Here is a 27,149-nt window from a genome sequence, read left to right as displayed (position 1 = left end):
TTGTAATCACTACACTAGTAGTGTATTAACTTGCTCAGAAGCAAATATGCAAAGAATTAGATTCATTACCCTGCAATTAGATTCATTTCTCAGCATCACTGATTGTTTTTCCAGGTATTGTAATGTCAAAAGATTTAAATATGGTGAAGCACAATGAGAAATTTTCAAAGTGGGAAAAAAAAAAAAAAAAAAAAGAAAACAACCTAAAAGCTGCTGCAGATATGGTCACATCTTAGGTACTTCTGAGCTGATATAACTAGTTCAGAATAGAAATAAAGAACTCCAACACTGAACTAGAGCCACTTTCAGATCCTTTCATTCACTCTTCTTTCTTTCAACACCATACACATTATGGGGTAGAAAGGAACTGTTATTCAGACACTTATGAATCATACAGTGAACCCCAAAACAAATAGATGATATTTTCCATTGGGATAACAGCTTTTTTATTCTAGACAAGACCTAAGCATATGTAAATGTGTATCTGACATCAGAGAATTACAGAATAATCTAAATTGAAAGACACCTCTAAAGGTCACGCAGTTCACTCCCTTGTTTAAAGTGGAACTGGCCTCACAGTGAGGTCAGATTGTCAATAGAATAGAGCTCACGTGGTTAAGTTCAGCAGTATGATCTCTGTAAGGAGCACTTAAAGTAAATGCACTGGGACTCTGGCTAAGATTTCACTAAGGCTTTGCCATAAACTGTACAACCCACTTGGGGTCTGAATCCAGTACTCGCTAAAGTCCAGGAAACGAGTCCTATTGATAGCGATGAGCTTTGGATAGGTCCTTTTGCGTCTTAGCTCTATATGTGTGAACAAAAATGACAATGAACTGTGGGATAATAATATTTCTCTATCACTGTTGGATACTGTGAGGATGAATTCAACAAATGTCTGTTGGCTACTTGAATGCTGCTTCTTTTTACTCCCTTGTCTTCAAAGCCACACTTATATTTAGATTGATCTTTCTAAGGCAGCTATATGGCCCCATTACTGTGGATCTGAACAGCTCACAGCCTTTAATGCTTTTATCCTCCTAGTGCCCCTCTGATGCAGGGATGTTCTATTATCCATGCTTTACTGATAAAGAACAGAGATACTAAAGCTGAGATTGGTTCCAGTGGGAATAAAATGCCTACTTACCTTTATATCTGTACATAAATGGCTTGCCCAAGGTCATTCAAGCAGTCTGTGGCAGAGTGAGTGTCCCTATATTTGAATTCCAGGTGAACCCCCTCTGCCTTAAATGGAAGGCTTTTTCCTAGAATTCAGAGACGGGTGTAGGGCAGCCATTCAAACATACAGCAGATTTCAAAAGCAGAAAAAAGTATCAGAGTGTAAGTAGCTTTTGACTAAAGAAAGTCAAAAGGGGCTGGGGGCAGTGGGAGACTTAAAAACTGGTCATTGAATAAAACTGTACTTTTCAAGAGTTCCAACTATGCTAGCACGGTTATCATAAGAAAATCTAGTAAGGAAGAGGTTTTAGTCTTGTGAGATGTCTTGCTGGAAGCCCTCTTAGAGATTTCTCAGCCAGAGGAAAATGAATGGTAGAGTCAAGAAAGAAGATGATATAATCATGTGGTTAAGCAACCGTAATAAACTATTAGAGCAGGCAAATGATTGCTTGCAGTGGTATTCAGGTTAGAAGAGATAGAATTTCAGGAGAGTATAGTACAGATGTGTAGGGTACAGTTTTTCTATATGGTTCTATATGGTTCTATTTCAGTGGTCACTTAAATGGTACCTAAATCCTAGTGACATTCAAAACAAACACTGCCGAAAGTCTAGATCTACTACTAAGCATCACATGCCTCCAGAAGTTTATGCTTTTACTGAGGGGAAAGGGATGATGAACAAGGAAGAAGTTGGAGCATATTGATTTGGGTTAACAGTATTCACCTTTTGGTAAGCCATCATTATAACTAGCTATGGTTAATATTTTACCCGTAAAATATTAGAAATTATGAATGGACACATTTATGTAAGTTCTACATTCCTAAAATGATAAAAGTCTAGTTCCTCATTTGATACTACAAGGCAAGCACTCTTGATTTTGTAGCAGTCAGGCTTTTTTATTTTTTTATTGTCAGTATTGGACAGGTTACAACTTCAGTAAGTTTGCAGAAGATACAAAACAGGGTTGATAGACCAGATGATCTCTCCAGCATTCAGAGGGACCTTGACAAACTGGAGAAATAGGAAAAAAGTAATCTTATGAACTTCAACAAAGAAAATTCAACGGTCTACACTTGGATTAAGAATAACCCCATGCACCAGCACTGACTGGGGGCCCAATCAGATGGAAAGCAGCTTTGCAGAGAAAAGACCTGAGGGTCCTGGCTGACAACAAGCTGACCATGAGCCAGCAGTATGCCATTCAGCAAAGGTGGCCAATGTTATCCTGGCATCCAGGACTGCCTTGGGAAGAGCAATGTCAGCAGACAGAAGAAGATGATCCTTCCCCTGTAGTCTCTATGGGTGTTGCATAACTGGAGTGCTGGGTTTGGTTCTGGGCTCCCCCGTAGAAAGCAGACAAGGATTTACTTAGTAAGTCCACAAAGGGCTGCAAAGATGATTAAGGGACTGGAGTATCTTTTGTATGAGAAAAGGCTGAGAGAGCTGGGTCTGCTCAGCCTGAAGAAGAGAAGAATCAGGGGAATCTGTGACCTGCAATGTGAGGTCATGAGGACTCTCCTCAAAAGAGCTACAGATGTGGAATAAAACTTGGCAAATGAATCCCTAACACAGAAGAATAGTCTGAGGAAATTCATTTAATATATGAAGAAGAAACCAGAATTAGAATTAGGTTGGAATTAAAGTGACTTGCTGGGATGAATTGTGAGATTCCTGGTACAGCAATAAGATTTCCTATCAGCTGGATGAACAAGTTCATGACACTAGTGTAATTACGAAGATTAACTACTGCTATCATTAATGTTATTACTAGTACAAAATCCCAAGAAACTTTGGAGCGAGAGAGAAAAAAACAGAGGAGGATGTATCCATTAGAATTTGTCTAGAGACAGATCTGTGGTGTTCAGTGGAACTGAATGCCAAACCCCTGGAGATACACATCTGGGCTTTTTGACATTTTAAGAAACTTGAACTTGTAAAATTACTATTTTTGTGGCTACATCTAGCTTCTTTCTGTGCTGCTGAGTTGCAACTTGCAACTTCAGTTTGCTGGTTATATGTTTGAAGGTCTTTGTGCTATGTTCCATTTGCTGTTTAGAAAAGCCTTGGTTTACTGATTTGTTATCTATACCTGGCGCTTTAAGGTAGAGATCATGACAAGCAATGCTCTTTCAATATTTCAGCACTACAGCTGACCCTTGAAAAAATGAGATTTTAGCTTAGCCCTTACTTGGGTTGAAAAGTGTCAGGTCCCCAAACCTGCCCATAAAGGCTCAGAATATTGCTGCATTCTGACCAAACATCAGTTATAATTAAGAGGAAAATCAGTTCTGTTTTAACAACTCTATTAAAAAGCCAGCACACAGCACAGGTTAACTCAAGCACTATAATAACTGATGAGTCCGAAATATTTTTAGTAAAACCTACCTGTGACCTTGCCCAAGGTAAGTGATTTGGTGGCCTTAAAATCAATCTCAGAAAAGTTGTGTTTGAGTTTGAGAACTTGATCAACCTGGAAGAGGTCAATAAAATTAGTTCATTAAAACAGCATACAGATACCCCTAGATCTTTCTCTGTACCGCAAACTTGTGGGAAGGCTCTCAGCTGCAAATAAGTTAATTCTGCCCCCAAGCGTGATTCAGTTTCTAAAGATAGCAAAGTGAATGTGCTTTGATTTTTGCATGAGAAGCTGACGGTTCACAAGTATAGTCATGTAAAGGGATTTAAAGAAACTTCCCCTGAAGAAAAGCTTAAAATGTTTAACACTGAAATTCCCCTGCTTCCCAAATTTCATGTCTAGTCACTTCAGAGTGCACTCAAAGGAGACCTCTCTAGGAATGTATCGTGGAGAATTAGTTCTCAATAGAAGAAAACCACAGTGCAGCAGACAATAGAAGACTGGTAATAGAGAAAAACACTGACTGTTAGCTTAAACCTCCTTCCTAGATAATCAGGCTTACCTATTTTAGTTGCTGCGTTAACTGCGTATTATTTTAACAACAAGAAATGGAAATTGCAGAGGAAAGAAAAACCATGGTGCTCCATGTGTTTCTTTTGCTTTCTCATTCTATTCTTTCATTAACACATGGTTTCTCCTTAGACCGACCCTGCCACTCCTCTGTTAAATGATCATGGCCCAGACCTAGCAAATTTGTTTTGTAATTCGAAATGATGTAATTAGCCTCAGAAGGAAAGCAGAAGGAGCAGTAAGATGGTACTCTTCATCCTGCCTTTGAAAAACAGGCAATGCAGGAGAACAGGGGCAGATGAGGGGTCTCATCTCCCATGAAATCACCACAGTCATAGGGCACACTGAAGGGTGGGCCTACATCTAGCAAAGGGACAGGACATCAGCAGTCACACAGTGGCTGCACCCCGCATTCCCTCAGCCCTTCCTCTTTGAGAAGATAAGGCTGCTGTGGTCACATTCTCCTTTGGGGCATATATACCTAATGAAATAACTTTCCCAGGTGCTCCCTCCTTGGCTGTTTTTCTCCATATGGCAGCTTTTTAATGATATACACTGTGTGATCCCTTTGGGCCTACAGGTCACACAGATAACCCTAGGCCCCAGCACTGCTCTAGTGGTCCAGATGAATTTCTGGTCAAGGGTGTTTCCCAGTTCACAGATTGTAAGAGACAAGGGAGAAATCACTCTACTGAAAATACCACTGCTGGGCACTCTTCAAGGTAGGGTCTGGGCCAGGCCCTGGTCTGGATGGAGCTTTGGTTTAACTCACAGGGCTTTTCTGCTGCTTGACCTCCTACTGGCAATCAGGCACTGAAATCAGTGGGTCTGTTTGTGGCATGAAGTATTCCTTTACACCGAACATGAAACTGGGAATCTAGCCCTGAAAATAAGCCAGGACATACCTGAATGATGAGCTCTCTGCCTTCTCTGTTAATCTTCACATGGTGCAGCTCTCGGTTGGCAAAATTTCCAGAGTCAATTGTGAAAATAAGGAGCCCATCCTTACTCAGCTTATATCGGACCTGTAAACTTCCTTAAAAGCAGAGCAAAATTCTATAAAACTTGTGTCCATAATGAGATACTGTTCAATACCTTTACATAACATATAACTCATTTTCTTTTTATTATAGTGGAGAAACAAGGTTAAAAAGTCAAGGAACAGGTTGAAGAGAAATGGAAGAGTTCACACTTTAATGAAAAGTAGGAAAAAAAATGCACTGGAAGAGTTTTTCTTCTTACTAGCTAACAAACTCTGCTGTGGAGAAACATAACTTAATTGAGTAACTGAGTATAACAAAGGAGATGGTGTCTGTCCACAGGTCAGACATTTAGCATGGCCACAAGAGCTGATGTACAGTAGTCTGTGAAGGATTGCTTCCACCAGAGGGCATGCAGGCCTTGCACTATTCCGTTAAACTAATATTGGTGCATTTTACTATTCCAAGTCAGGACTTCATCAGGATATAACAGCCAATGCAGAAGACAGTGACGACTGCGAGAATTGTAACTTAATTCAAAGCATTTAAAGGCCCAGATTCATTATGATTTATATGCAATGTGAGAAAAGATGTATTGCAAATGATTACCAAAAAAACACTTTGGTTTTCTAAACTATTTGAAAAAATAAATAAAATTCATTTAAAACAAATCCCAAGCATCTCTTTCAGTCTTTGCAGAAAATAAATACAGCATTGTGACTTCAGAGACACACCACTGACCCTTGATGTAGTCTGGCATTTTAGTGAGGTGAATGAGCAGCCCTGCTTGGCTCCTCTATTCGGCCATATTAATGCTGCAAGACTGACTTCTTGTCTAGAGTTAGAGGCAGGGGACGGGACAAGAGGTGGTTCTCCTCCACTGCATAATGTGGACATAACTGCTCTCCTTACCCTTGACCTTAATGCAGGAATAAGTGCAACTGCACTACAACAGCACTTGCAACTGCTGTCCTTAAGGCTCTTGCAAAACTACTTTATGAGTATAAAACAATGTATAAACTTCCTGCAGAGAAGGAATTTTGCAACCTCTATGCAACTCACAGTTATGTCAACAGTTCTTCCAAATTGGACCCAAAGTCCCTTTAAAATCATCTCTCTTCCTTTGCCTCACCAGGATGTTTGCTGCTCAGGCTCCTAAGAGCTGCTCTTTTTGTAACATTCTGTGTAATCCCAGATGAGCACTACCTCTCTCTGAGCTTTGCGGGATAGAAACAAAGCTTTCATAGATGAGAGGGAAAATGAGAATGAACTACTAGGATGAAGGCTTTTTAGCTGACTGAGAGGTCTACTGGATCAAGTCATGGTTTAAATCAATAAATAAAAAAAGTATTTAAAAGGCATTTACTTTCTCACATATAGTCATGGATGTAAGAGGGAAATTTCTGAAGAGATCAAGGTCAGTAACAACTGCTAAATTATGCAGTGTGATAATATAGTTCCTGATTCAGCTGCCCTGATTCACAGTGCAAAGCTCCTGTCCCCTCATTGCATGTCCAGGACAAGGAACTACTGTTTATCACCTTTAAAGTTAAAGGTCCAAACTTATATCATAGTCCCATTTTCTTGTACATTTTCTGAGTGATGCATCAACAGGGAATAAAAGTGTGAACATCTGATAATAACGTTAGAAAGACATGAGAAAAGAAGCCCAAGTGCAAAAAAAAAAGTTAACAGAACTTCTTCAGACTTGTTCATTCAGTAAAAAGTGGAAAGGTTGTCTGAACCTGCATGTTACAGCTGAGATGACTACACAGAATGAAATGAAATGCATTGTGACAGAGTAACAGACTGGTCCTAGTTGAAAATAGCATCCCAGAAGAAGCATTTTATCAGCCACTCACACCTCTTACCTGCAGTCTTTGAAAAGGGCCTAGTGCAAAAAACAGAACACAGCCAAGATTTGGTCTGTGACCTTGTACTAGATGATTAGTTTGAAAATCTAAAAACACACTTGTCTGTTCTTTTCAAATGCTATGATCACACCAGTATATAAGATAAAAAATGGTACTACTACATCCAGGAGATCAACATAGTAACCAGCACATTTGTGTTCAAACAGTCAGCAAGATATGCAATCTATCCAGGCTCTTAGCTGCTTCAAATAGAGTGAATACTCATTGTCTTCATCAGAGAAACACCAATTTCTGCTTTAAAGCAGAAATCATCTGTTCCATAGAGACAACGGAGGAGGTTCTTGACATTCATTAAGAAATAATCTTAATTTCTGTAGTGGTATTATTTTACCTTAAATCATTAAAAGAAATAATAACATCTTATCAAATTGCTTTGAATATCAATAGACACTTTTTTTTGGATGGCTGTTCTTCAAAACCATTTTATTCAAGTTGGCATTTTGCCTGTGGTCAAATTTGCATTAATATAAATCATAAGTATATGGGCTCATGTCTCCAGAGATGTTTTGGCATTTACACCAACGGAGCTGAGAGCTGATTTTGATATGCATTCAGTATCAAAATTTTTAGTGTTGGCAGAATACGGAATCGTTACTTTGGTAGATTACATTGCCATTTTGCTATTTGACAGACAAAATAAATTGATTATTAATTAAAATTGTTATTAAGACTTTTTTTTGGCCTCTGAATTTTGATTATCTGGTCTGCTGGCTTTTTCTATCATATCATCCCAGTGTCACTAACCACAAATAAAAACCTGTGCATAAAGCAGCTCCTATTCTCATTTTTGCATCATTTCTGCCTCACAATAGGGATTCACACTAATCATAAGCAGCATAATTTCTGGCAGTCTTGTTGCAGTCATGCTTGTCATCCTCTTTTCAGCTCCCTGTGTCTGAGCATGCACACCTGGAGTGCCATAATGCTCAAGCAATGCACTGCCTGTTGTGTTTTCTTCCTTCTCTAATATGTGTGGAATTGCTGGAGGCAATTTCTATCAAGTCCATAAAAGAGGGAGGGAAGGAAAGAGAGGTATCATGTTTTTGGCCTTCGGCAGTGAAATTTTCCTGGACATATTACCTCAGTAGTATTAGATAAGAGTAGATTCACACTTAATGATTATAGCCATCCCTTTTAGCTTCAAATTCTGGAGGTAACTGCCACTGCAGACTACGGATCACCATGCAGATACACTGCGCTACCTCCAGAACAGCATGACAGAGGAGCAGGCATAGTTTATCTGCTGTGTGACCTCTTTTCTCCACTTCTGCAGGCAATGAGTCCACATGGGCTGCAACGCTACTATGACAAGGCCACTACTAGTATCAAAGCTGGCTTGCTACACACCACTGTGGCTTTCAAACTGTAATTTGCAGTAGTATAATCCATGACTGTAGGGCTGAATGACATCTTTCCACTCATATCAAGTGGCTTCAGAGCCATTTTAACAGGATTCCACAGGGATCCCCTTGTACAGAGGAATGTTCTGGGAAATAGACACAAAAGGGAAGTATTTATGCCATCCCATATTGGTAAATATGTAGGGGATGATTCTTCTGAAACAAAACACTCCCAGGATACTCTTTCAGTGGTGATATAGGTCAGGGGTAGTACTTGCTAGCAGTACGCTAATGATCAAGTATCAGCATAACTAAACCCCAGGCAGCTACAGAAATAGCATGGTGCCTTCAAACTGTTTCTACCCCTTTCCTGGGGACAAGAAAGATGAAGCAGCAGCTCTTGAGTCTAGTAATAATACAGGGATATTATGCTGGTTTGAGACTTCAAAGTGCTCAGCCTGAAGAAGAAAGTTATTCATAAGCAAGGTTCTTGTCACACATACCACCAGGACTACCGGTCTTGTGTCATTTTGTCTTGAAGAACCAAACAGCAAGAAAGGGAATGACAAGCCCTTGGGGTCTGAGACTTCTCTGCGGGACTTTCATTTATAGAAACGGGTTTTAAATGAGCCCAGATTGAACCCAACATCTAAAACAAGTTCAGTAGCAGTTTTTAATGACTTAAACTGGCTGGAGCAGCTGGCAAGACATCTTGCACCCCTCCGAGAAGCTGAGGTTAGCGCAGGGAGCATGTGCGGCTGACACACATAAAATGTACAGCTTTATCACCATCATGTAACATCAGGAAAAATCACTTAAATCAGGGCAGCTGACAAGTATAGTTTGGGAGAAGTGTGTATGTATAAAATATGAAACACTGCATTAGGATAAGGACCTCATAATACACCTGCATGTCCCATTGCCACAGAGGCACCCAGAAATACAGAAGTACCAACAGGACCTCTACGAGCTCTCTCACACTGGCAGTCACCCTCGTCAGACAGGAAGGTGTTACTGATGCTAACCCTACCCACCCTCAGCACTGAGCTATTGCTAACAGACAAAATAATAAAGGACAGCACCAATTAAACAACAGGTGGGAAATATTAGTAAGCCTATTGATATTGTTGCTATTATGAAAAGAATTAAAATATTTAGCCCAGAAAGTCATTTGCAACTCGTAAAGTGGAAATGTCGCTTTTTCATTCCTGATTGCAGAATAGCAAATGACAACTTTCAGTCATCTCTACCAGAAAATACCTCTCTGGCAACTTGTACAGCTTCAGTGTCCCTCTTTATAGCCTAGATATTTAAAAATGAACAAATGCTTTCCTGGTTAGGAGCAGCTGGCTAAGAAACCTGCTCCTTAATTAGCAGCTTCTCCCCAGGGATATTTACTCAGTAAATTTACTCTTCCGTGGAAGTGCCACTGGTGATTCAAAGAACAGGGCCCATCTCCTCTGCATCCACTGGCTTTTAACTAAGAAAATACTTGCACATTTTTAGGAGATGACTCTTGCTATTTGCTTTGCTCAGAGAAAACAAAGAGGAGAAACTGCTGAACATGTTTGCTGATACGATTTCTCAGCTACAGTGTTGGTTCAGATGACATTGTTTTACACGGTTAAAAAAATAAATCATGCCTCCCAAATTCTGCTAATCTCTCATGGCAGTGAAAAAGGTGCTTATTTGAATACTACCCACTCAAGACTTGAAGCATTCAGGACTTACAGATCATATTCAAGACATCGTATATTAATAACACACTTTCACATTGCATTTCTTCAATTTAGAGAAGAAAAAAAAGCAAAACAACAACAAAAACTAAGCAGCCCCCTCCTTAAAAACAAACAAGCAAGCAGAATAGGAGTCTGTCTGGAGGCCCATGACCTCAGCTTGCTTTGCAATCCTGCTAGGCAGCTGGAGCAGAATTAAGAATTTCACTTAAACATCAACAAATGCAGCAAGTTCCCTTATACGACTGACAAATTTGTTTAACCTTGCTAGACATCTCATTTCCACCAGCCTCCAGTTGGCTTAACACAGGCTGACCAGCAATTAAAAAGGAACTGGCAGATGCATCTTACTCCAAAGCTAGAAAATATTGCACGTCTAAAAGATGACCCAGAGGTCCACAGTTGTATATCTCATCATGCAGTGGCTTATACACCAAGGTTATTCCAATGATTTTAAGGGGAATGTTCTATACAAGACAACCCATATTCATGCCCATGTGGCTGGGCCTAAAATGGGAAAAGGGCTAACCCATAGATATGGAATATACTAATCACTGTCCACATGAGTTCAGCTCATGGGTATCCTACCATCATACACAGCAGTATATTTGTGTACCCTGGAGGCAATGGGGAGAGCGCTGCCACCATTCCCGATTTACCAACTTGTTGACTATTGACAAATCATTTTCCTTCTCTGTGCTACATGTTATCTGTTGGTGAAGTAGATGAATGCTAACATCCTTTGGAAAATTACAGAAAACCTCTGGATGAGCAGCAGTTTCAAATAATACTGTTACCCACTATCAGCATTATCACTACCTCTCCATGTCTAGCCACTTCTTTCTGGTGAAGGACTGGTTGCCTTTTCTTTTACACTGTGATGTTACATTAATTACTTTTTTCCCCAAAGGTGATTTAATGTAAAGATGAAGAGTTCAGGGCATCAGATGAAATTAAATCTCCCTGAAATTACCCGCTTTCTGGTTCTGAGATTTATTCTGGTAAATTTTAACCTATACTTTTTCCATGCATGCTGTGGAATTTCAAAAGTCAATTTAAGACCCTTCTTTTAACAAAAGCTATCTGTATAATACTATTGGATCTGATGCTCAGATCTCTCCTCTTGTCTTTGAACACACACTGTATGCCATTAATCTTCTCATGGTCAGACACTCAGTATGGTCCTACAGTTCACTCATCTTTGTATACAGCGAAATCTATCCAGGCTTTGATCTTACAGAGTACTTTTCATTTAAGACTAGTGTAGCAGCCAGGCTGGCAGGAGGAGCCTTTACTTTTTACCCAGTGAACAAAACAAAGTAACATCCTATGAATTATATTTCACAAGTTTGACCTGGCTTTGCAAATTACACATCAACACCAACTCTGTGCAAAGAGCTTGCAGGCAAAAAAGACCGAGAACCTCTGCTGTGATACCCCAAGGAATTCACGCCAACCTGCCTGCACCAAGATCCTGGCTCATACCATTAGGCCTCTTTGCAGTAAGGGCACACTGCTGGCTCATGTACAACTTAGCATTCATAAGGACTCCAGGCCCTTTTCTGGGAAGCTGCTTTCCAACTGGGCAGTGCCCAGCATAAACTGACATCTGCCAGCTCTCTCAGTACTCATGTGAACTCACGGACTTATGTTTGTCCAGTTTCCTCTCTCACCGAGGGTACATCTTGCTTGTTCCAGATTTTCCCCCTGATCTCTGGGACATAGGATTCCTGAAGGCTGGTCTTGCTAGTAAAAACTGAGACATAAACACCCATTTTCCTCCGGCAAAGAGGAACAAAGTCCCTCTTCATTATCCAGTGTAACAGCCAGCATAACTCATTTTTAATGGGAAAAATTAACATGCTAATAGGGATGTTATAAGCAAGACAGAAGAAGGTTTGCCTGTTCCAAGTTGTGTGGAAACAGCTACACTGCTCCACAGCAGCACTTGAATTTCTACCAGACTACATATCTCTACATCCACAACACAGATACTTCATAATTTAGGAATAACTGAGAAATGACTAAGATCAATCCTCATGGCTAAAGTTTTTGGCAAGTCAGGTTGTAAAAAGACACTTCAGAATTACTGAAGAACACAAACACACACACACATATATAATCTGCAGCATCCACTTAAACAGGAGCTTCTGACTCTGTCCTTCCTCCCCGCTCCTTTTGGGACAACTCCTTAGAAATCCAAAAATAAAAATGACTTTTTAACAGCACAATGTGAGCTTGACATTTCGATCTTCCAGGAGATAAACACCTCCTTCAGTCAAATAAAATGTATGTTTTCTTCCTAGCTGATTATCTGCGGTCATTGGTCTGGGGTTTTATGTCAGAAACCAGTAAGTTCAAAGTCAGTCTGTATATATGCAGAGCAAAGATCAATTATTAACTGCATGCTCAGCCATTCCTGCTCAATGTAATCCAATTACAGTTCCCTTGTTTCTCCCTTGTGGGTCTCCAGAACATCTCCTGACCCTTCAGCACAGTAAAATGATCTCTGTGAGTACAAACATGTCCATGAATTGAGCTAATGAGACAGATCTTTCAGTTCTGTCCTCTTGGAAAGCAGATAAAGAAATCTGCCAGAGTCCTTGGCTGAATGCTATGACTGCTTCTCCTTTCAAAGAAGTCTTGTACACTTAGAGATTTAGAATGGCATATGGTAAAACAAAACAAAACAACCGAAAAAGGCTTTGGGTGCCAAGTCCACTCAGATGACTCAATGACTTTAGTGCAGGATTTGAACTGAAAACTCTAATCAGTATGTCCACTTTCTGTGAGGTGTGCATACAACAAGGGATCATCCAAGGGACCAGAGATGTTTCTAACAAGAGAAGGTTCTCTGTTTACATAAAGAAACTGTTTGGAAGATCTCCTGCCATTCAATCCTTCCACTTATGGTGCCACAGATAGTGTCCCATTCACAGTCAATCAGGGGCAATTTTTTTTTTACATTCAGCATTCCTGATCAAACTCTCACTGCCCACTCCCCCAGTAAACAAAATATTTCAGGACCAACTACAGCAATTTTTCGAAACGATTTTTTAGAAAATATACTCTCCTATTTGCCGTATAAAAGCATTTAATGATTTAAACCAGAGCTAGGCAAGAAACATTTCTTAGTCTATTCAGAGTTGCTTGAGAACTAGTCTCCTCAACAAAGCTGTCTTCCTCACTTCCCAACATGACTTACTTTCCTGCTCCTGATCTGTTAAAAATAACTATACCTGAACCTTGGCACAATTTCCCACTTCACAGTCACGTAAATTATGCAGGTTGTTCAATGGGTGTTGAAACTCTTTAAACCAGAAGGTGTTCTCAAACAGAGAAAGCCCCAGTGAAGACTTGAAAGTCACCCCCCAAACCCACCCCAATGTTGCAGTAGATCCTATTTTCTCTAATTTAGCTTTGCTCCACTGAACCCTGCAATGCACAGATTCAAGAGTCCTTGGCTCGAAGAATGAATTAGTTTATTTTGGCCTGACTTTAACACTGAATGACAAAAGCTTTGTTTTTGTTTGACAAAAATTGTTGGAGACACAGCTTACCAGATTTGCAAGGCAAAAACTACAAGGATAATTTACATGCCTTCAATAGAAAGGCTGTTGCTGAGTTTGAGACATAAGGAGATGAGAGTAGATTACTAGTTTATTAAAAGGCAAAATGTCAGTAGCTTCTCAATGATGACATTTTCTTTTTTTTTAAGACAGTTAATTTAGCCCACCTCTATTACAGCTTTTGGTTTCTTTTCCGATTAAGCATCAGCTGATTTCAAGAACTTTTAGGACAGGGCTGTAAGGCTGATCTAGGTCCTGCTACTATATTTTGAATACCACAATATCACAGAGCTGATAGAAGAATTTTGCAAGCTGTTTTCAATTGTACTTTTGCTTGTAATGTGCTTTTTTCTTGTCTTTAATCCTTCCTATGCAATTTCAGAGACTTGCTTTCCCAAAGAAATTGGGAACAGAGCTCACTCTCATGACAATAGGTCCTGAATAGAGGCAATAAAAAAGGGACTCAAATTGCTTAGTTTCTTAGGAGATCAGATAATAACTTCAGATACATTTCAGTCATTCTAGAATAGTTTGAGGTCCTATCTCTTTTCTTTGATGTTGGCTATCTGCTCTTTTTCTAGATTTGGAATTGAAGAAGCCCAACCATACTAACAGACAAAGGCAAGAAAGAAAGAAACATTTTCTAGAATTCATCATCATATTCATATCACATTTGATTACTTGCAGAGGGAAGGAAGAATATAGAAACAAGAGGCACTAATGGTTTCTATCCTGACATTTCCCACTCCCATCAATTTCTATCTTTAGGTATCAAGCTGAGTGCAGTATAATACTAAGTTATTGATAATTTGGTGAAATCATGCGAATTAGCAAAAACGTGGAATGAAAAGGAGAGTGCAGCCTAGTTCCCAGAGCCTCATCCTAAGACTGATGCAGTGCATTTGCAGCCCTGTGAAGAGAAAGTAGTGTGCGCGCGCGCATGTGCATGGGAAAGATGAGAAAAGTGCAAAGGCAGGCCACATATGCAGCAGCTCTGACCAGAAGACAAGACCAGCTGTATTTGCATAACACTGTGGAAGCAGTGCCCTTCTGCAGTGTTGGTATTGCCGGGAGCCATTTATAAATGGACCACCATTACTGTGACAAGCTTGAGAGTGCACCCACAGTGGCTCTGCTGCAGCACAGCTCTGTCCATAGACACAAAATAATCAGGTTACTCAGCTATCCCTCAAGGATGAAAGATCACAAAGCACATGACCTTGCAGCACTATTCATAAGAAAGCACAGCTCTGTGATGTGCAAATGTCTTTCATCATGCTAATTAACGACACCAAACCAGACTCCTCACCATTCGATTAATTAGTGTTACAAGATGCAGATGTTCGAGGGCATATACCCCCTGAAAAAAAATAATCTAGAAAAAGTCTTGTGGATGTCCCATCCTTGGAAGTGTCTAAGACCAGGTTGGATGAGGCTCTGAGCAACCTGGTCTAGTGGAAGGTATCCCTGCCCATGGCAAGGGGGATGGAATTAGGTGATCTTTAAGGTCCCTTCCAATCCAAACCATTCCATGATTCTAAGAAGACTGGGGAGGACAGAAATGCTAAGTTATTGCATCCATTTTCAAAGGCACATGTGTGATATAGAAGACTAAGTATTCACTAATAGCAGAAAGAATCCCTACTGAGTCATGTTTAAAAACATAAACTTTAGAAAACTTACCCATGCCATGACATGAAATCCATTGACCAGAGGTAAGAAAAACATTGTGATATAGATAAATCACTAGAGTGGGAACTGTTTCTAGAAATACTAGTTGCAAGGCACCACTGAGCATCTAATTTAAGAGAAGGAGGTCATCTGTATAGATCCAGAATGGTAGCTCCTTCACTGACACATAGTGGTGCCCAACATCTGTTATATCTTTATTTCCTACATGAAGCACCTGCCCTCTAAGGCTCCAAGCACTGGAAGGGCTTTCTATGTGAGTGGCAATGTGCAGCATGCATAAAGAAATGACTGAGTATGAGGAGATTTTTATTTCCATTCCCAGATCTCAAACTGACCCACTGAGTAACTCTAAGTGAATCATTTTACTACCAAAATTCTGGTGTCTCAATCAGTGTGTACTGTATGTTCTAATGATATGACCTCCTTTACAGTCTGCCAGTGTAAAGTGCTTGGGGTTAAATGTGATTATTTATTAATTTTACTGAAACCAATTGATTTTACAGGGAATATTTCACACCTGACTGGATTAGACCACAGTTGCCCATACAAACTCATTTTCACATAAACTCCTTTCAATATAGTCTAAATATGAACAAGCCTTGCAGACACTTTCACTTCTTTTACGTTATTTAACGTGAGAAGTCTGAACTACCAGGAACATTCTTCTCATTGCCATTTTTATTAACTAATAATTTGCATAGTTGGTTTGTGGCTGATAGAAAAAAGGAGTGACAGGATACACCAGCAGAAGCTTCAAAAATACTTACAAAAGTTTGGTTGGGTTGTGAAGCATTAAAGTATACATAGATTCTTCCAATATAGTTTCTTAACAAGTGGAAAGGGCATTAGGATTATGGCAAAGAATATTACTGCACACCTCTTAAGCGAGAATGCCCATCCCCGTTTCACCAGAAGCCTAACCTTTATTTAACTATCAGTTACATGGCAGGGACCTACCTAAGTCCTACTACACATTGTCAGTCTCAGCAAATATTCTTGAAAATGAGCCAATAAAAGAGAAGGAATTGTGCTCACTTTTAATGGTACAAAGAATATTATTATTCATAGCCCAGTAACTTTATGGCAAGCATAAACCTCTTGGAGGAAGAAAGAGTAACGCAATCTGAATAATCTGAACATTATTTTCATTGGAATAATTTCAATTCCAACAAGACTAAAAAATAAGAGGACATGAGATTTAAAAAACTACTGATATGGAACCAAAGACAGAGAATATACATGACTAAAATGACTGTCCTGACAGAATGACACAGGAGCAAGCATAGAACAAATCTGAAAGAGACTTACAGGACTTAAAAACCAAGGTCAGCTAGTTATCTTAATTCTTTGTGTACAACGCTACATTTTAATTGTCCAGGGTTTTGGAGCCTGACATCTCACCAACCCTTTAAACTAATGTTCTCTTCATTTTACAGATGAGTAAAGATACATACAGAGATGAGAAAGACACTACTGTCCAAACTGCCTCCTGATTCTGAGTGTGCTAAGAGCTGCTCCACCTAATTTCTGGAAGTGGAAGAATCTCTATCTCTTTCTGAGCCAAAGAGGAGTTCTGCAGATGATGCAGCTGCCAAAATGAAACATTTATTGTAAAATCTGTGGTCCTGCTGAGCTACTACAAGAGATCCCAGTGTCCTGTTCCCAACTCCTTCCCCAATCACCATTAGAGAGTTCCTGCCTCTTAGAGACCTCCCAACTGCACCTCGCTGATGGTTGCATTTCATCAATAAAAGGCAATTGACTCATGTTTCTAAGGTCATTTTATACTACTCCGACAGCAGTAAAGGTGATATAAATGGATATTACATTTTCATTTACTTTAGGGCTATTTTTGATTGCTTGATTGGCATAAAGAGACCTCAGTGTAACTGAGAAGCAAATTCCAAGCTTTCACCTCAGCAGGGACTAACCTCTCCAACTCCGGAGCTTTGCACTGGAATATTCATATATCTGAACATCATATACACTGAACACCTGCATCTGAGAGCAAAGTGGAGATGGAAATGTGGGACTGGATGGCAGAAGAGAAAAAAGAAGGTTTCCTCAAGAGTCCCACCACCCTCCTGCTACTTCCCTTAGGGGAGATGGGCCCCAGGCTGATACTGCCCTGGCTGCAGGAGGGGCAGCCAGGGATTTGGCTATTCATTCCATGCCAGCCTGAATGCTGGCCACCTGACATAACCAGGATATAAACTACTGCAAAATCCATACAGAGAATAAAAGTTTTTTTTTTTTTTTTTTTTTTTTTTTTTCTCCTTTATACTTTAATTTGATGGTACTTCAGAGCTTAGCTATTTTGGAATTTGCAAGGCTTCAGAGTGGTCTGGGTCATTCGGTCAAATGCACATATTCAAGCACATAACATTAACTTTCTATTGTTCTGCCACAGGCTAGTGACTCACCAATATGCTTACTCATCATTTCCAGTGCTCCAGTGCCTGATAAGTCTTGAATAATTCAAACATCCCAATTTGTATAGGATGATGCATGTCTGGAGTAAGTTTTCTGAAAGCACTGCAAGGACTCAGAAGCCAGAGCCTTACTGAGAAGACAGAGGGTTTATGCCCCTAAAATCTTTACATGTTTTCGGAATGTGCCCACACCATTTACCTTCTAATAGCAAATGGATGTTCTGGTCAGTGAACCTAGAAGATCTGTACATTTTCTGGCTTTAATACTCAGATGTACTGGCCATATTCCATTGAAACAATGCAGTGAAGAGCAATACGCATGCCAATAGAGAGTGCAAAAGATAAAATAATATATTTCTGCACCAAGTGTTCTTGTACAGTCATGGAATTTCTCATTCCTTTATCCTGGAGGCCTAATGGATCTCACTGTGGAATAAATAGCAAGGAATTGCTATTGTGCAGTCTTGCCAAATGGAAGTCAAAGCACATTTTAAGCCCCAACAACATAATTATTCAAAGACTGAATAGGCAAGTGTAGCACTGAATGCCAAATAAAGGGACATAAACAAGAGTGATGGCTATTTGCATGAACTGAATACCACAAAGCTGATAAAGTTGCAGGTACTATTCTCACAAAAATCATAGCCACATTGGTCTCCCTTTGGTAGCAAATCAAGAGTACTTACCATTTTTGGAGAGAATCACAGCCAAATATTCATGAAAGTAGGTGTTGATGTACAGCAGAAGGCTTGGAGTATGTGCCGTGAGAAAGCTGAATGCAATATTTTCCTTGGGCATGACAGCATCCGCATAAATGGCAGAGCTTGAACTGCTTGCATTTTTTGTGACAGGATAAGGTTCTTGGAAAATATAGGTAACGGAAGTGCTGGCTTCAAATAACGCAGAAACCTCTGAAAGCACATATAAACCAAGGGAATCATTTCAGCCACTGCATTTTCAGATGTCCCAGACAGGCATGCGCATGAGCTGACTGCCTCAGAAGCAGAACATGGCAAAATGCCCCTGGTCCAGCTGACATCACCATTCCTTTGGATGAGCAGAGTGCCCTCCCTTACAGTCTATTTGTCTGATGCATAGAAGGGCAGTGTACAGAGACAGGCCTCTATATTCAACAATTTTAGGGCTTGAATCATAGCTCCACAAGATGGAACAGGTCAAAATGTTGGTCAGTCAAATAAACGCTCGGTTTACTACCTTCTGACAGTTGACATGTAAGGCAATATTCTCTGTCTTCCCCCACAGTAATGACAACAATATATTTGTCTTTTCTAGTCTTCTTTTTAAGCAAAGTCATTATTAAAACAACACATTAATCCAAAGACACTCACTGAGGGAGAGCAGTAGCTTCAAAAGAAGACAAATATCTACCTGTGTGTACTCAAACTATAAGATCTCACAGTTATGTTTTCAACACGCAACACAGTCTGGCCATGAAATACATGCATGTGACAACAGCAGTTTTCCTAATGTGAGACACAGCAAAGTCAGGATGGTAATATCTTCCACTATTGGCTGATTACAAGTACTCTCTCCAATAAAGCAGATCCGCCACTATAGCAGTATCTCCTAACAGGACACTATGTGGGTATTCTATATGCCTCCCGTGACATCCGTGCCAAATCCTCAGCTCATGTAAGTGGGCATAGTTCTATGGACTTGAGTACAACTAAGCCGATTTACACCAGCAGATGATGTGGCCCACTTAGCCTGTCACATTTGTAAGGTGAGGGGCAGTCACGGAAATTAAAACACTCACATTGCACCTTGCTGTTATTGAGCAGTGATTTTGGTAGTTTCTTCCTCTCCCAAAGAGCATGTTATTTAAACTGGTTGCTATTTATTTGCCCTGCTCCTTTTTCTGGTGTTGGCACCGTCTCCTAAAAGCCAGCAAACAGGTTCAGTGAGGACACGCTCATCAGAAACTAAACCATGGAAATCCGTTTTCTCCTGAATGTTGCACATTTATTTTTGATGTCTCTTCTTATGGCCAGGTTTAGATGGGTTATCACAGTGATAGCAACAAAAATAAAAAGATTAACTCTTTTTGTCACATCATTGCTCCAAAATTCTGTAATGAAAAGCCCTTAAGATTTTATTAAGGTGGACAAAGCTGGATGAGGTTTAAAACCAAGCAAATGAAGCATTCATACATGGGAAGAACCATCATGGAAGTTTTCAGCCCTATTGGTTAATGTCTGGACCAAGTTATATGCAACTGAATACAGGAATCATGCAATACAGTTGGTAATTTAAGTAACAGTACAGCTTGAACCATTTTAATTTCTGAGGCCATCCATCACTGAAGTCAACAAGAGGAGGAGTTATAGTCCACTTAACATAAACACTTAGTGATGCTCAGGGTAAAGCTGATATTAGAACACACTCTTCTAATATGGTGGACACCAAGCTGACATGGATGAAATTGTGTTAGATACATTCAGAGACCACTAATGACTTAGGATCAAAGCTCTCTGCCTACCTTTCTTGCAGAACGGTCCTTCATAGGCCGAGTTGGTACAATCACAGTAATACCCATTATACTTCTCCACACATTTCCCTCCATTATGGCACAGGTTACCATAACTACTGCAATGTCCTGGACATCCAGGTTTAACACCAGAAGTCATTTTAGCTCTTTCTTCAAGGTCAAGTTTCTGTCCATTTAAATGCAGAGATCGAATACATCCCATAAAGCCCTTTTGTCTGGAAGCTGTTCCCCCTGAAAAAGAGAGAAAAAATAGGACATGCATTTACTGATGAGTCCACAAAGTAATCAAAGCCCTGAAGTTCAATCCATAGGTATAAATATGAATCCATTAAATTTTAAAAATATTATCTTTTGTGTATCAATGCACACTGTAGCAAAAGATGACAGATGGAAAGCCCTGGAAACTAAAGGTCTCTATCTGTAAGAAAGGACTAACGCTGCGTCTAACTTTCCAGTTGCCCTTCTTTTCTTTTCTGCCTTATCTACTGCCCTGTTTGGTATTTAAATTGCAAATTCATTTGGGAAAAGATTAGCTTCTTTCTCATAAGTACACATATCACCTAATAAATGAGAAACTCTTTTTTTTTTTTTTTTTTTTTCTCCTATTTGTTGCTATAGTATGGAGTATAAATAACACCCTAATCCCAACATCAGATGAGTTACACATGCTGATGAGTCCAGTTATCAAGGATGAATCATGTTCAGTGCCAGGTTTGATGGCTGAAGGGAAATGACTTTGGAGTCAGAATTGATGCATGACTGACCAACCTGATGTTGCATGTGAATATTTGTTGTAGGCAAGAAACATGAGTTTGGGTTACAGTTGTGAAATTTATTACAATTGTTAAACATAATTGCATTTCTTTGTGAAGAACAAAGCTGTATGGATTTTAGCAAGAGAGCAGTCCAGTCTCTACAGGCTAACGAGCATCTTAGCTGCCCACTGAAATTTTGAACAGTGAAATGAAGATAGTTTTCCCTTAGGAGGTGGTCTCTCACAATAATAGTAATTATTGATCACAGTCAGAGTACTTTGTGAAAATATCAACATTTTTATTATTGTAGGCTTTGTTAGGCAGTTACCAATGTTTTTGCTCTCAAATTTACTACAATTTTGATTGCTGCTATGAAATCTAACTCTGGCCGACGAATTAATAGCACTTGTAGCCCTTGAAATGCTAGCTTTATTGATAATGCATCAATAAAGAAGAAAGAAGTATGAAAGAAGTTATCTTTCCAAATTCTTCTTCTATAGAAGTTTGTTCAATTACAAAATGCATAACTGGATCTTTTGATGAGTCCTTGTAGAAGAGCATCTTTTCTGTCACAAATTGTTTAATTAAATCAAGACTTCTGCAAACTATGAGAATGAAACAACAGTCTGAGAAGCAATCTCACCAAAACAGTATTGTTCCATTATACTATTCCGACTTATTTTTCTTTCTGGTAAGCTAACAGCAGAAGTACTGGATTTGAATTAGAATAACTAAATTCAAGATAGTATGTGTAAGAGAGGTTTACTTTATACTAATATTACGGTGTCTTTCTCAGTGAAACAAACATTTTCAAAATCTTATTAAGCCAATTGCTCTTTCCAGATGAATGAACGTTAACTTACTTATTTTAAAGGCCCTCTCTGAGCACAACAATTGGGCCTTTTGCATTTGCACTGTGTACATGTGATCCTTTTCTTTGGAGATTTTACTCCAAAACCAAAACACACCATGCAAAATTTTCAGTAATGTCCAAATAAGAAGGAATGTGATTTCTCCCTTTAAAATTACTGGTTACTCTGTTTTCTCTTGTACGGGTAGTAACCACAAATTTTTCAAGGATAAATGAAAATTTCCTTGACTCCTTTTGGCACACAAACAAATTCCAGCTGGTACATTTAAATGTAACACTTTAAAGGAACTATTGTTAAGTATTCTACAGATGTCATGTTTACTGAACTGCCCATATTTTTACTGCTCGCAGTAGTGCTTTGGAAAGCTGCGTAATACGAGTTTCTTACTCTTCTCCTCTTCTAATGTCTGGAGATTATAGAGCTTAACAGAGACCATCTATCCAATCCTAGATCCACACAGCATCAATTAAGCAAATCTGTTTATTATTTGGGCATTATGGAAGTTTTCCTCTATTGACCAGAACTAATCTTCAAATACATTCTGTGGAAATGTGGAAAAATGGAAAACAAAACAAAAAAAATCTTTCCCAAATTAGAGTAGGAAGAATTAGCAAAGCCTAATAGGTCTGTTGGACTACACAATTTCATGCATGCAATCTAAATGTTTTGTTCAGGAAAACAGATTTTAAGATAAGCCTCAGGTACAACAACAACAACAAAAAACAGGGTTAAACAGGGTTAAAGTTGCAAATGTGCAATGCCACTTTCAGAAAGGTATTTATGCAGCTGAATTTTACTGAAAAGCCTTGGGGCAGAAAAGAGAGAGTTTGAGAGGAGGGGGCAAGAAGCACAACTGAGCACCAATAGTATAGCCTAGTGACACAACTGGATAATATATTAAGGTTCTATCAGTGAACTGAGGATTTGCTTTTAAAAGCAAAGGCTTTTTTGTTAGTAAGAACTGGATTAGGGAGGCTGAAGTGAAGAATGTTAGGAGTGTTCTTGTTTTATGTAATGGATGCAAAGAAAATGATAGGGTATGAGAGTGTAAGAACAACAACTATCATTACTTGGGAGTAGGAGAACTTGCTATGATATTACTCAGAAGACATCCAAGTCACACTTGTTAGTCTCAGACTAAAAGTTGTAGTAAGCAGTCAGGATACACAAGAATTTAAGCCTACTCCTGGCCTTTAAAACATCCAAAAGTGTCCCCAGTTTCTTTTAACAAGAGCAACATCAAACAGGCAAAATATGTCCCTTCTTATTCTCTCCTTCCTTCTCTCTGTCCCCCAAGAAAGTTTCTCAGATGTTGACTCTGCCTGTGGTATGTTGTTTTTGGACCACTTACAAGAGACAGAGATTTCCCCAAGGATTCCTCACACCATTGCTCTCAAGATAAAAGCAGGAACCCAAGCACTTAACTTTGCCAGTCTCTTTAACATACCAAATAAATAGAACAAAAATTTCTGATCAAGGCTGTAGGCATGAAAGTAACCTCTCAGGATTTTTATTTTGCTTCTCTGATGTTACAAGTCTGAGTGCAAATCCTGTTTTAAAAAGAGGTCTGTGAAGATGTCTTTCCACTCTCCTCCCCATCCTGGGGTGTTATGAACACGCCTTCACTGGATAAGACAGCACATTTCATCTCAGACTACAGCATCAGAGAAAATGGTTACAGAACTCCTCTTGGACAACAAAGATATGCCAGAAGGTGCAGTATCCAAAGTCACTCATTTTAAATACTGAGAGTGAGTCCATTGAAGGGAAGGATTTTTGTCTGTTCCTTCAGACCAAATTGGCCTGCTGCTGCACAGTTTGGTCAAGTTGATATTGTAATCAGCTAATCATTGATATTGTAATGTGATCAGCTTGTAAACTTGTTCAGGATTTGATCCTTCTACTGTAATTTTTTTTCAAATTAACAGAGGAACATAACCAGGTACAAGGATATCTATCCTATTGCTGAGGATTATAAAGCAGCCAGAAGCAGTTAGATACCCAATGCCCTCTAAAAGAAAGTGAGAAATGGGTTTCCAGTTCCTTTAGGCTGCTCTAAAATTTGAGCTTGTTTGATTTTGGGTAATCCTCAATGTACTGGCAATGAAAATTCATTTCTCCCTTTCGCATTGCACATACAGAGAAAGCTATCCCAGAAGCCCGTCACATACTCCATGTGTGCCAATGTTGCCCTTAAGCAGACTGTCTTTATTCTAAATTATTTTAACAAGTGCAGTCATAGAAAAACTCTTTCTGATACTACTTAGATAAATACCTAAGTACCTTATGAGTCAATTACACAATAAATACACCAGCTAATCATACAAACATTGCATAATCTACCCTTTTGTCTCTTACTGACTATTCATAACTATTTTGCCTTAACAGAGAGAAACCATAATTGAATACGGTCAGACATTTATAGAAAGTGATGGAATAAAACAAGAATTGTAAAGCTGAATCCTGTCACGTTGTATTGCTATTGATAACAGGGAGAAAGGAGAGGTATTAGATTTGAACTGCTCTATTTTGACTCCTCTCCTTTTGCTTTTACCTCCAGGTAAATCCAGTTAGGAAAGTACACTTTCTATGGCATGTGTAAGAAATCATCACTGCAGTGGAATCCTAGGAGCATCATGCACTGAAGATTTCTTGCACATGGTATGTGGCTGCTGACTTGCTCAGACAGAACAAATGCTTAGGTTCTGCTCCCCCAAGGGTGAACATCCCCAAATACAGACATGTAGGGAAAATGCCACCTTGGCAAAATGCAAGAACAGACAAAACCACTGTATTAAGTACAAAGCAGTGCAATGAAAGGTGTCTTAAACTTCCAAGGAAATCTAGGCCTCCTCAACTCCAATCCTTACAAAATATTTAAAGGCTGATTAACTTGCTCAGAACATCACTATCATTGGACCAGAAGTAAACGAAGCACACCTCAAAGACCACTTAAAACTGACTGCTTTGTTAAGTTTTCTTGAAAAGGCTTCTGTTCAACTTTCTTTGTAATAAATCGCAGAAAGCTAAAAGTTTGTTTGTCAGACCAACTTGAAAACAAAACAAAACAAAACCACCATGAATACACAAACTTAGGAGCAAAATCCTTCTATTACTAACAGTCTTAAATGTATCTAATTCTCAGGTTAAGGAGGAAAACTCTGGGCAAAACTTAAGCAAACAAATTGGTCAGAAAACAGAAACAGTTGACAGGGAATTAGTTGATCCAAATTAGCAGAACTCTTTTGAAATTATGTTATGTGCCAATTGCCCCTGTAGTCAAATTTTATAAAAGCCCAGGTTTATATGTGTGATATACAGTATATAACCCTCCAAAAGTACGAGACAAAACAGTCTCACATATGCTGTACATATACGCTGATTGCTCTCAAGCAAAATGAAAATGATCATAGTTTGAAAGCTAAAATGGATATCCATTCAATCATCATTTTAGTGGTACATGCTGCTAATACAGTTTCTTTACCCCAAAGGATCAATAAATCTTTCCAAAAGATAAATAAAGTAAATTTTGATATTGAGCTTTATTTATGAGATTTACAAAATATTTGAATTGATTCTGGAAAAGAATCAAGAACAAAAAAAGGTTCTATCTTAATGACCTTCACAATGAAAACAAAGTTCTATGTTTAAATGAAAAAAATTTATGAAGATTAAATTTAAATATACTTGGAAAAGTTTTAAAACGGCAAATCATGTCAGTTACATAGATCATTAATTAAGAATGTGAATACTAACTGTGGAAGCCCCTTAATCACTGTCAGTATGCATACTGCTGCAGAAACAAATATGTTGTGGATTATGGAAGAGGAGAATAATATGTGCTGCTGTTTCTTTCCTTTTTTTACAATCAATGTTGTTTATGTATTTATTTTTCAGATGGGATAAAATTCACTCTGCGTGGTTCAGGTATTAAATCAATTGGTTCCTATTAGAGACTGGAATGAGACCTTCAGCAGAGACAAATTATGCCACATCTGTGTATTGTTGGACTTCTGCCACCTTTCCCTGAAGTACCTGGGGACTTCAGGGAAAGGGTTAGAATCAGAGACCATTCAGGTTTCCATCTCTTCTGGCTGCTCTTAGAAAAACTCAGAACATCACAGACAGTTTTGACCTCCAACATTGTTTTCCGTGGTAGAGTTAAGGGCCAAAACCCACTCTTATAAGCAATAGTATTTACTCAACCTTGCGTTCAGGGTTCAGTAAAAGTGTGTATGAAAAACTGAATGCAGTCAAATTACTGAAAGTGAGAACTTTCTATCCCTCTACTGAGATAAAGTAACTATGTCCTAGGGTATACTGTAAATACTAGGTACAATCAAAGAAAAAAATACATAGGGTTGAAAGTTGCTACTGGAGATCAACTGGTCTAACCTCTTCCTCAAAGTATGCCTACATTCATAGTTAGATCATGTTGCTCAGGGTCTTTTCTAAGAAAGTTTTGATTGTCTCTAAGCATGGAGATCACACAGTCTCTCTGGGCACCTGCTTCAGTGCTGCACTACTCTCATTGTGAAGATGACTGTTTCCCTTCCCTTTCTGCAGCCTGCAGGCTACAACCCTGCTAATACAGCCTTGTGTGCAGCCCGCAAAGGCACACTGTAGATTCACTTCTCCACCAAGGCCAGCAGGACCTTTTCTGATCAGTGGCTACCCATCCAATCAATCCCCAGTTTGCATGGATGCATCACTATTCTGCCCGAGGTATGTGGCTTTGCATTTGTCTTTGCTGATAACCTCCTACTGGCACATTTCTCCAGTTTGTTGGGGGTCCTTATCTACCTTGGATTTCCATGATGCAACTCATTGATTATCACTTTAAAATCACCATGAAGTTGGTTCCAGTAACCGGTTTATTATGCAGAGAAACAAGATTATACGCAGATACTGCTTTTCAGATGCGAGACAGTAAGCAGCTAAGACATATCTGATAGATGACATGATAATACCTTCATTTTTACTCCTTTAAAAAGAAACAGACCAAAAATTTGTAAAAAACTATCAATTCATTAAGTTCTCTAAGTCTTCTGTTTGCAAACTGTAGCTTGGTTAGACTTCTCTGATGTTTCTAAGGTGCCTAGCAGCCCAACCCTACTGTCCTCAGGCCCTGTCTCTCATGGAACCTCTTTCTAGGACCATCATTTGAGGAACAAGTGATAAGCAGCATGCTTCACACCAGAAAGCAGAAACCTTGTACTGTGAC

General features: G+C 39.2%; 1 protein-coding gene across 3 annotated transcripts in view; it reads right to left on the bottom strand.

The window, feature by feature from the left end:
• Nucleotides 1–27,149, bottom strand: part of CNTNAP5 (contactin associated protein family member 5) — a 285,261-nt gene that overhangs the window by 15,026 nt on the left and 243,086 nt on the right. For 2 of the 3 annotated variants that reach the window (XM_040561102.1, XM_040561101.1), the window contains 4 exons: nucleotides 20,290–20,529; nucleotides 18,476–18,700; nucleotides 5,012–5,142; nucleotides 3,566–3,650 (listed from right to left, as the gene is read on the bottom strand). In XM_040561102.1, the coding sequence (XP_040417036.1) occupies nucleotides 3,566–3,650; nucleotides 5,012–5,142; nucleotides 18,476–18,700; nucleotides 20,290–20,529 (681 nt within the window). The remainder of the gene's footprint in view (nucleotides 1–3,565; nucleotides 3,651–5,011; nucleotides 5,143–18,475; nucleotides 18,701–20,289; nucleotides 20,530–27,149) is intronic. The other variant, XM_040561103.1, reaches the window with a different exon arrangement.

The sequence above is a fragment of the Cygnus olor genome, chromosome 6 (genome assembly GCF_009769625.2).
Source record: "Cygnus olor isolate bCygOlo1 chromosome 6, bCygOlo1.pri.v2, whole genome shotgun sequence".
Lineage (NCBI taxonomy): Eukaryota > Metazoa > Chordata > Aves > Anseriformes > Anatidae > Cygnus > Cygnus olor.
This window is presented reverse-complemented; position numbering and strand designations above follow the sequence as displayed.